Source organism: Plasmodium sp. gorilla clade G2, assembly GCF_900097015.1.
Source record: "Plasmodium sp. gorilla clade G2 genome assembly, chromosome: 3".
Lineage (NCBI taxonomy): Eukaryota > Apicomplexa > Aconoidasida > Haemosporida > Plasmodiidae > Plasmodium > Plasmodium adleri (nom. inval.).
Genome location: NC_041695.1, coordinates 435,001 through 446,231, shown reverse-complemented (window position 1 = coordinate 446,231; position 11,231 = coordinate 435,001). Strand labels below are relative to the sequence as shown.

The following is an 11,231-nucleotide window of genomic DNA, read 5'->3' as shown; positions in this document are numbered from 1 at the left end:
CTTTTTTTGTATATATAATAATAACATTTAAAATTTTTTTTTTTTTTTTTTTTTTTTTTTTTGTATTTAATTTATAAGATGGACAACGAATGTAATGACGTAAATATTAATGAAAAAAAAAAAGATGAAGAAAATGAGCTAGAACAAATTCAATCAAATGAACACGATGAAATAAATTCTGAAATACAGAAAGAAAATAATGAACATGAAAAGGATAAAGAGAATATCATTATTGAGAATGTGAATGAAAATAAAGAAAATACAAACGATATAAATAATAAACATATAAATCATTTAAATAAAGAAAATACCAACGATATAAATAATAAACATATGAATGATTTAAATAAAGAAAATACAAACGATATAAATAATAAACATATAAATGATTTAAATAAAGAAAATACAAACGATATAAATAATAAACATATAAATGATTTAAATAAAGAAAATACCAACGATATAAATAATAAACATATAAATGATTTAATTAAAGAAAATACAAACGATATAAATAATAAACATATAGATGATGAAGAAAAAAATGACCTAAATAATGTTGAGGATGAAAAGAATAATACTCATAAAAAATTAACAAGTGATAACGAATCCCCAATTGATTTACATACAGATAATAATAAAACAAACAAAGACATAAATACAACTGATGATAATAATACAAATAAACAACTCCCTTTTGAAGAAAATAATTTCTTTGATAATAATTTTTCAGATTTTCAAAAGGCTCAAGAAAATCCTGACAAACAAAAAAATAATATTTCACTCAATTCTATATATAATGATATAAAAAACTATGAACAAGAATTTTTAAATAATTTAAAAAATGATCAACAAGTACAAGAAATAAATTTATTAAATAAGGATAACACAAATTTATTAGAACAAATAAATTTTAATAACATAGAATCTATTTCAAACTTTTTAAATAATTATAAAAATAATTCTTCTGAAAATCATTTATTGAATTCTTGTATGAATGAAAATATACAGTCATTTATAGAAGAAGAAAAAAAATATAACAAAAAAAATAAAATTAATAAAAATTATATTAATCAGTCGATGTTCTTGAATTCGTTACATCCAAATTTTAGTCAAAAAATATGTAAGTCAAAATAAATAAATAGAAATATATATATGGAAATTTTTAAATATCACATGAATGTATATATAAAAATATTTATTTATATATATATATATATATATATATATATATATATTTATTTATTTATTTTATTTTTTATAGTTAAAGAATATTCTAAACAAGGACCAAGTTACGAATCAGGTGATAATCCAAGAAAGTAGATGTTAAGTTATAAATATATATATATTTATATATATATATATATATTCATTTATATTTATATATATTTTTTAAAACTTATAATTTGATTTTATAATGTGATGCACTTTAAAAACATAAAGAAATATTTTTATCATTAAAATATGTAGAGTTGCTTTTTTTAATTTTGAATTTTTTTGTTTTATTAAAATTATCATTTAAACAGTATAACGAATGTGATGTTTTTATAATTTTATTATATTCTTTTATCTCCTTATTATTTGTTTCGTTTTCTAAGACAAGTCTGATGCTCTTAGTTCCATCGTCTTCATTTGATTGATTGAATTTAAAGGAGGAAGATGAATATCCATTACTGCAAAGAAAAATATATATATATATATATATACATATACATAAGATGAAATATTTATTTTATATATCTATTTATGATATTCTTACCATTCGTCAAATTTGAAAGAACCCATTGACTGATTGGTACAAGAATTTGATACAATTTGGCTTGTTTCTAAAAAGGATTTTTCTGATACTGTTGAATCTATTACATATTTTGGTCCACTATGCAATTCATGTGTATATGTAAAATCTGTTCCTTTCAATGTATTATTAAGATAGTCATAACTTATATGAGAACAAGGAAAGGATTTATTTTTTTTTATAACCATTGTCTTTTTTCTTGTCAAATTAGGAGTACTGATACATCTTCTATATATATGTATATTTGTTTTATTGTGATTTTTTAATTTTTCAAAATTATCAAAATAATCATAATTTTCTATTTGATTATATTTATCTATATCTATTTCTTCTTTATTTCTTTTTATATTTTCATCACTTGAAAAAGGATCCATGTCTGAATAGTCTTGTTCTGAATTTATATTATTTGTACTTTCCATATTATCATTATTTAAAATATTATTGTTCTTATTCTCAACATTTTCGAATTTGTTTGATGTCTTACCTACACTTTTTTTTTTACCCTTAACCATATCATCATATTTCTACATAAGGGAAAAAAAAAAAAAAAAAAAAAAAAAAAAAATATATATATATATATATATATACATATATATATATATATATATACATATATATATATATATATATACATATATATTTATATATATTTATTCATTATGACAAATTTGAAAAGTACTACAAATATATATAATGAAAAATAAAAAAAAAAACCTGGCGTTGAAAAATGCATAGACTTCCTCCCATATTGAAAAACAATATAACAATTCTGAATATTTCTATTTGTTATTTGTTTGGGTTGTATTATATTTAAATATAATAAATGTAAAAAAAAAAAAAATATATATGTCTAATAATATATTATATACACACAAACATATATATATTTAAATATATTTAATTTAATTTTTTTTTTAAAATGTTTTGTTTTTACCATGGTTTTTTTTAAATATATGAAAATTCGTTTTTATATTTTCCTTTTTCTGTCTATTAATATGTTAAATTATTTTAGACCTATCTATTATATTTTGCTTATCCTTTGAAGGTAAAAAAAAAAAAAAAAAAAAAAAAAAACCTGAACTGTTCATAATTTTTTTTTTTTTTTTTTAAATATAGCTACATATATATATATATATATATTTATATTTCTAAATATTAAAATAGCTAGTTCAAGTGATATAATATAAAAAAGAAATACGTGTGATTAAAAATAAGAATATAAGAAGAAGAAAAATATTATTAACCGTTGTTATGAGACTTTATAATAATAAGTATATGTTTATAAGAAAAACAAAATGATAGAAAATAAGTTACATTATAAATATAAATATATATATATATATATAATTTATGTATCCACATAAATGTGGTGTTAATTTTTATATTATTTAATTTTTTTAATTAAATTATTTTTAAATACACTTATTTTTATTAAGTTTTTAGAAAAAAAAAAAAAAAAAAAAAAAAAATAAATAAATAAATGAATAAATAAAAATGTTATAAATGTTATAAATTGTTAAGGTTCAAAACAATGAGAAGGGCATGTCCATAACATATAAATATTATATATATATATATATATATATATATATTGTTATATGCCGTTTGAATATTTTTAACATTTTAATATATCCAAATATAAATAAGAAAGACCAATTAATTATATTTTATATATAAATATGTGTATGTATATGTTTTTAATTTTCCTTTGCAGCTTTTCTATCTAAAATTTTTTTACGATTTTTATCAACCTTTAATTTGGTTAATACAACATTACTTGGATGAATACCAATAAAAGTTGATTCTCCATTTACTTTTTCTCTTGTAACTCTTTCTACATAAATCTTATATCTCTTTCTGTTAATTTTTACAACTTTTCCTTCTCTTCCGTGGTTGTGTCCTCTGCATATGAGAACCTCATCGTCTTTTCTAACAGGTAACGATCGTGTCTTCAAAATGGAAAAAAAAAAAAAAAAAAATACATATATATATATATATATATATATATATGTAATGTATATAATGAGAAAATTATTTTATATATACACTTTATTACACATAATTATACATATCATATATATATTATACCTTATATTTTAATCTTAATTCTTTTGATAATTTTGATGACATAATTTTTCTTCTTAGACCTGCGGGAGCAGTAAAATGAGCTTTCCTCATTTTTCTTCGGGAAGATGATTTTTCTGTAATAAAAAAAAATAATAAACATATATATAAATATATATATATATATATGTATATATATTCAAATATATATATATATTATTAAAAAAAAAAAAAGCCACAAGGTTACATCACATAATAATATATATATATATTATATGTTTTGTAAGGTCATATCCTTTTTAATAATTCTTCATTCAATATATACATATATATATATATATATATATATATATTAATGAACAAAAAAAAAACAACTCTTTTTCAACTTATATAAAAATAAACAAATACATATATATATATATATATATATATATATATATTTATATATCATATGTTTTATTGTTTCTATTCATTTTGGATTTATAAAAAAACTTACGTTTGTTAAACTTCATTTTTTAATATAAAAAAATAAAAAAGCTTCAACAGATTTATATTAAAAAAAAAAAAAATTGACTAATTGAAAAATTAAAAAATAAGGAAATATTATTATTTTATTTAAAAAAAAAAAACAAAAAATTTTCCTTTTATTAAAATTGAATAATATTTTTTTTTATTTTTGTGACACAATTTTTTTTTTTTTTTTTTTTTTAATAATTTTTTATAAAGTTTCAAAATTGGGTATTTTGTTATTATATTATTATTATATATATATAAATAAATAAATGAAATTTAAATATAATATGTGATTATATATATATGTATGTATATATATATTTATTTATTTATAAGTAAAAAATATTTACTATAATATAATATATATATAAATACAATAGTGTTGATATAAGAATATATTATATATTATATATGTATGGATTTTATTTTTATGATACTTTTTGTTTTTACAGAAAAAAACATTATATATTTTATAATATATTTATTCATATTATTACTTGGCTCTTTATTATTATATATTTTTATCAATATATAAAATGAATTTTTAAAAGGGTAATAAAAAATATTACCATCCACTTATCACCTTAACATCGATGCATATAAAATATATATATATATATATATATATAATAATATTATATATATAATATATTATTATAAATAATATTAATATATATATATATTTTTTAATAAATAATATATTTCCTTTACAATGTGAAAATTTAGAGGATTTTTTTTTTTTTTTTTTTAATTATATATTTTGAAGAAATATATATATATATATATATATATATATATAATATATAATAAAAAAATTATATACATTAAAAAAAAAAAAACATACTTTATTATTTTCTTTTTCAAAACATGTAATTATTAAATTTATAAATAAAATTTTTATTTATAACATTATTAATATAAATATTAAAAAAGAAAATTATTTTTCCTTTTTAAAAAAATGTTCCTTTATTTTTATATAACATTATGCTGTTTTGTAAAAACTTAAAAAATATAGGTAGAAAAAATATAATTTAAAATAAAAAAGTATTATAGAATTCTTTTTTTTTTTTTCTCTTTTTTGTAAATATAAAAAAAGAATTGTTCAATTTATATATTTTAAATAATGGATATGGGTTTATAAAAAAATTAAAATAAAATTATATAAGTTATAGTATTAAAGTGTTGTGGGTAATTTTTAAATTTTCATGAATTCTCTTTTAAAAAATAGATATAATATAATAAATATATATATATATATAGACAACTATTATATAATATATATATATAATACAATTGTGCACATAATTGTTTTTTAAAAAAACTATATGAAATATATATTATTTCCCTGTTAGTATTTTTTTTTTTTTTTATAATGCCTTTTAAAATTTATTCTTATTATTTTGTTTCTTTTAAAAGTTAGAGAAATGAGAAATAATGGTATTCAGGTGTAAATTTATCAATTAATAAATATTTTTAAAATATTAAAAAGGTTCTTTATAATTTTATATTTTAAAAGGAATAGAAAAGTGTCTTATATATTACTGAGCATATAAATAATGTATATATAATTTTTTCAAAGAAGCTAGTAATAAAAAGAAGAAAAAAGAAAAAAGAAAAATTATTACATAACTATAAATACATACATATATTATATATATATATATATATATATATATGTATATATATATGTATATATATTTATTATGTCGAATTTCTTTTCGTGCCTCGTAACATCATACATATAAATCATTATCTTATATAAAGAAAAGATTAAAAAAAAAAAAAAAAAATCTTTAAAAGTTATAATAAGAAAATATTTAACAAAATAATATTCCCTATAAATAACATGAAATTGTGATAAAGTGTCCCAATTTAATTATAAATTTAAAAAAAAAAAAAAAAAAAAAAAAAAATTATATATTTTTTCAAAATGAATATAAAATTATGGGTATATATATATATTTATTATATTATATTAATAATAAAGTACAAATAATCATATGTAACAAAATTTTTTTTTTTGTGTACATATATATATATATATTAATATATATTTATAATAGTATTTTTTTTGATGGGTAGGGAAAATAAAAGGTAAAAATGATATACGTAAGAATCATTTTGTAATATTTTTAATTTTTAATTTTTTATTTTTAATAATACTTATTTAATTGAATAACATTAATAGAGGTCCTATAGCTCAGTTGGTTAGAGCGTACGGCTAATAACCGTAAGGTCGGCGGTTCGAGACCGCCTGGGACCAACTAATAAAAAACAAAAAAAGATATTATATTGTCATTTATTTTATTTACATATTTAAAAAAAAATATTAAGTTCTTATTTTATAAAATAATATAAACCTTTTCAGATATAATAATATAATAATATGTTAACACAATTTTTATTTTTATTGTTATTCTTTTTAGGTTCCTCATATGTTTAATAGGTAATAAATTATATATATATTAATATATATATATAATTATATATATATTTATATTGGTACCATTTAAGGGCATATATATTAGATAGAAACCTTTACAAACTATATCCCTTAAGAAGAAAACACAAGATCATTTATAATCATATTAAATAATAATATTATTTTTTCTCACATAAAAAATAAAAAATTAATATATAATATATTTTTTATTATATATAAATTCCCCATTTGAAAACACGTTTTTTTCTTTTTTCTCTTATTATTTTTATTTTAATAATTACATCACATTAACTTTTATAATTTTATATATTATAATTTTTATTTTTTCTTATGATTTTTTAAATTTATTTATTTAAAATACGAGCACCGAGGATCGAACTCGGGATCTTTCGCGTGTGAGGCGAACGTCATAGCCACTAGACCATGCTCGCATATCTAGGAGAATCCATTTTTTCTTTCAACAATAAAAATAAAATAAAATAAAAATAAATAAATAAATATAAATATATATATATATATATAATAATAATAGTAATATTTTCTATATGTTATAATTTAATAAATTAAAAAAAATGTTTTATATATATATATATATATAATTACAATAAAACAAAATATATTAAAAGTTATTCATATATATAGAGGCACGTAAGAATAGAAAATTCCCCTGTCACATAAATGAAAAAGTTGTTTTCAAAAAAAAAAAAAAAAAAATTAAATAAATATAAATATAAAAATAAATAATATATATATATATATATATATGTAGTGGTGACCCTACTTTGAAAAAGTACCAGAGATAATGTGATAACGCATTTTTCTTTTAATATAAAATATGTGCGTAAAAAAAATAACAACATAAGATATAAAAAGCCCTTGAGCTATTGCCTTTGGATATACACTATTTTTATTCTTCATTTTTATAAACTCATGTATTTTATATGACATAAAAAATGCTAATGAGGCAAATGTATTTATTATGCCAATAAGAATTGAGAAATTATCTTGCTTAAATATAGTAGACATGTACATATACATATGATTCGCAAAAAAACTCTGATGAAAAAAATATAGAACTAAAGATATATATCCAATTGTTACATTTGTTGTTGTATAATAAAAATATATAAGGATATATACAAATATTCCTAATATTAAATTGAAACTTATAAAATTTGATATATTTATTACATCCGCTATTATGCCAAATATTAAGGTAAATATAAAACTAGATGGTAATATTAAAGAATATATATTCAAGGTATCACCAAATACATTATTTTCATATATGTCAAATAATGAAAACATAAAATAACATACACTGAATGTTATCAAAAAAAATTCAACTACAATAAATATATATAATGATGATTTGATCTGATTCTTTAATAAACCAAAATCTACATCGTTTAAATTAAATAATTTTACTCTTCTTTTCTCATTTTGCTCATATATTTCATCCTTTCCCATATTCACTACAACAACATTTTGGCTAGCTGCCTGTACATTTTTTTCACCTGAATTGTTCAGGTCATTTTTAAGAAGTGTTTTTTCATTAACATGTTCGGTATGATTAAAGTTATTATGAGTGTTTTGTTTCATATGTTGCACATTAATAGAATTATATGAATTATTTGAAATAATAGCATCATTTATATTATTTGAATTAATTCCATCATTTATATTATTTGAATTAATTCCATCATTTATATTATTTATATGATTCACACTGTTGATATAATTTATTTTATTTTTATCTTCCTCAGTTTGTATGTTATCCTCTGATACAAGTTGATTATCATTTTTATTCATATTAGGATTGTAATCAAGAAAGTTTGCTATGAAAAAGGCAGGAATTACGCACAATGCAAGGTAAGTTAAAATGACAATTATAACATTATTTTGAAAGTGTAGATATTTTAAAGTAATATTTATGACATTTCCTACAAACAAGCTTAGAACAGCTAGTGATGACATAGTACTGATTAGTATATAATTTTTATTTTTTAGGATATATTTTAATTTTTGTAATTTATTATTATTATTATTATTTTCAATTGTATATAAATTTTTATTGATATCTTCTACAGGATATCTGTCATTAATATAATAAATAATTGGAAGGTAAGAATTATCTGATCCTATTCCAAAAAAGATAAAAGACAAGTTTAAGAAAAAACTGACCAATGGTATTTTATTCTTTATATTATTATCAACATAATATTTTGAATAAGATAAAGCAGTTCCTAGTATAATCCAACCGAAGAATAAGAAAACAAATGCTGTTTGTGCTATAATTTTTTTAGAAAATATTTTTATTAATACACTTCCTATAGATCCTGATAAAAATTGAATAATAAATCCTAGAATTAATAAATATTGAACATAATTTTCTTGTTCATTGCATACAAAGAAATCATCATTAATAATATTATCATCTTCATTTTTTATGCACAACCATTCAAATGCTCGATAATTCTTTAATAAATTAGATATGAAAATATAATTCTGATAAACTATAGCGGTCGTAGAAATACTGTACATAAAAAGGGAAATTATCGTTTTATCCTTTACATTTTTCATGTTTATATAAAAAAGGTAATATGATAATTTGAAGCAGAAACGAAATGGTAATAAGTATATAAAATATATATATGTATGTATATATTTATGTTTATTTATTTTTAGGTTATTATATTATTTTGATTTTTAAAAATGTAAAGTATAGTATATTAAAATATTATCAACAACTTATGGAACTTCCAAAAAAAATAACCATTAAATGTTTCATTCCTATATTTTTAATTTATAAAAAAAAAAAAATAAAAATAAAAAAAAAGGTCAAGGAGAAAAATACGACCGAAATATTCTTATTATATATAATAAAAAAGTTAATCATTTATTATAATAAAGTATTATATTATATTATATTATATTATTTTAATTTTTTTTTTTTTTTTTTTTTTTTTTTTAAATTATCCTAGTATAGTTTTTTATATACATGAAAGAGAAAATAAAAGTATTATATAATAAATAAATATATATATATATATATAATATATATATATATATATTTTTTTTTAATCATTTATATTATGTAGTTTATATTTTATTATATATAATTTGTTTATTATTTATTTATTTATCTATCTATCTTTTTTTTTTTTAATTTTTTTAAATGACATGATAATAAAATATTCATAAAATTCAGTTTTAAGGTGGATCATTAAAAGAAGAAAGAATGTAGATTGTTTTAATTTTGTTCATTGTAATAATATTATATATAAGATTTTATTTTTATTTTATTTTATTTTTACAGTTTTATAAAAATTAAATGGTTCAAGGAAATATACAGTTCCTTCTTTATAGGGGATATGAAAAGAAAGGATATTATATATTTTTTATATATATATACATGTGAAAAAAATAAAGTTTTTCTTTTTTTTCTATATTCTTAAGGAATTACTATAAATGGTTATATAAATATTATACACATATAACAATCTTTATATATATATTTTATAAATGTGTGAGTTTAAATAAGATTATAAATGACTGTCCATTGTTACCATTAAAATGGTGATATATAATAAATAATATACTTTGATTTTATTTAAAAAAAAAAAAAAAAAAAAAAAAAAAAAAACAGTAGCGTTATAAAGAGTTATTCTTATCTGTTATATGTTTTTCATATATATTTATAAAACATTTTTTTTTTTTTTTTTAATTTTGTCATATAAGCATAAAGATATATAATATATATATATTTATTTATTTATATGATATAATGTATGATAGGTCTTTTTAATACACTTGTATATTATTCTCATATATAAATTTATAAGAATATGTTTATAAGTTCATACATATATAATAGTGTGTTCTTATGTTATTTAAAGATACAGGTAATTATATTTACATACTTTTTCAATATTTTAAAAGATTAGTAGTATATTATATATCTTTAATTTTATATTATTTTTATTTAGTCTTTATTTTCTTAAGAAGAAGAAAATAATAAAAAATAAATTAAGAACGTTCCTTTATATATATATTATATTATATATATGTATGTATATATATTAATACTTTTCATTTTTGTGTGTGCAACTTTAAAAAAAAAAAAAAAAAAATTAAAATGTACACATAAAAAAAAAAATAATATATATATTATATGTATATATAAATATAACATATTATAATATATAGTTACATATATATAATGTAGTAACAAACATATTAGAAATATATATTTTATATATATATATATATTTTTTTTTATATGTGATAATTTTATTTATATGTACCATCATATTTACAATATCGTGAGTATTATATAATTTTTATGTCATATTAAATATATTAGGAAATTAAGAAAAAAAAAAAAAAAAATATATGATACTTTAAATAATAATA

General features: G+C 16.7%; 4 protein-coding genes and 2 non-coding genes across 6 annotated transcripts; 2 read left to right on the top strand and 4 right to left on the bottom strand.

Annotated features, from left to right (window-relative positions):
• Positions 1-78: 78 nt before the first annotated feature.
• PADL01_0311800 (conserved Plasmodium protein, unknown function) lies at positions 79-1,323 on the top strand (the record flags this gene model as incomplete). The annotated part of the gene is made up of 2 exons (XM_028684092.1): positions 79-1,123; positions 1,265-1,323. 2 exons carry the CDS (start codon positions 79-81, stop codon positions 1,321-1,323), a joined length of 1,104 nt encoding a protein of 367 aa, XP_028536533.1.
• A 106-nt stretch (positions 1,324-1,429) lies between these two features.
• On the bottom strand, positions 1,430-2,732 carry PADL01_0311700 (hypothetical protein; the record flags this gene model as incomplete). The annotated part of the gene is made up of 4 exons (XM_028684081.1): positions 1,430-1,673; positions 1,760-2,319; positions 2,527-2,574; positions 2,730-2,732. The coding sequence occupies 4 exons, from the start codon at positions 2,730-2,732 to the stop codon at positions 1,430-1,432; spliced, it is 855 nt and encodes a 284-aa protein (XP_028536532.1).
• A 760-nt stretch (positions 2,733-3,492) lies between these two features.
• Positions 3,493-4,371, bottom strand: PADL01_0311600 (60S ribosomal protein L26, putative; the record flags this gene model as incomplete). Its single annotated transcript, XM_028684070.1, has 3 exons — positions 3,493-3,744; positions 3,884-3,996; positions 4,356-4,371. The coding sequence occupies 3 exons, from the start codon at positions 4,369-4,371 to the stop codon at positions 3,493-3,495; spliced, it is 381 nt and encodes a 126-aa protein (XP_028536531.1).
• A 2,190-nt stretch (positions 4,372-6,561) lies between these two features.
• PADL01_0311500 lies at positions 6,562-6,637 on the top strand. The gene has a single exon. It is a non-coding gene; the product is annotated as a tRNA-Ile (tRNA).
• A 530-nt stretch (positions 6,638-7,167) lies between these two features.
• On the bottom strand, positions 7,168-7,246 carry PADL01_0311400. The gene has a single exon. It is a non-coding gene; the product is annotated as a tRNA-Val (tRNA).
• A 346-nt stretch (positions 7,247-7,592) lies between these two features.
• Positions 7,593-9,398, bottom strand: PADL01_0311300 (transporter, putative; the record flags this gene model as incomplete). The annotated part of the gene is made up of 1 exon (XM_028684059.1): positions 7,593-9,398. The coding sequence occupies one exon, from the start codon at positions 9,396-9,398 to the stop codon at positions 7,593-7,595; it is 1,806 nt and encodes a 601-aa protein (XP_028536530.1).
• Positions 9,399-11,231: the final 1,833 nt, after the last annotated feature.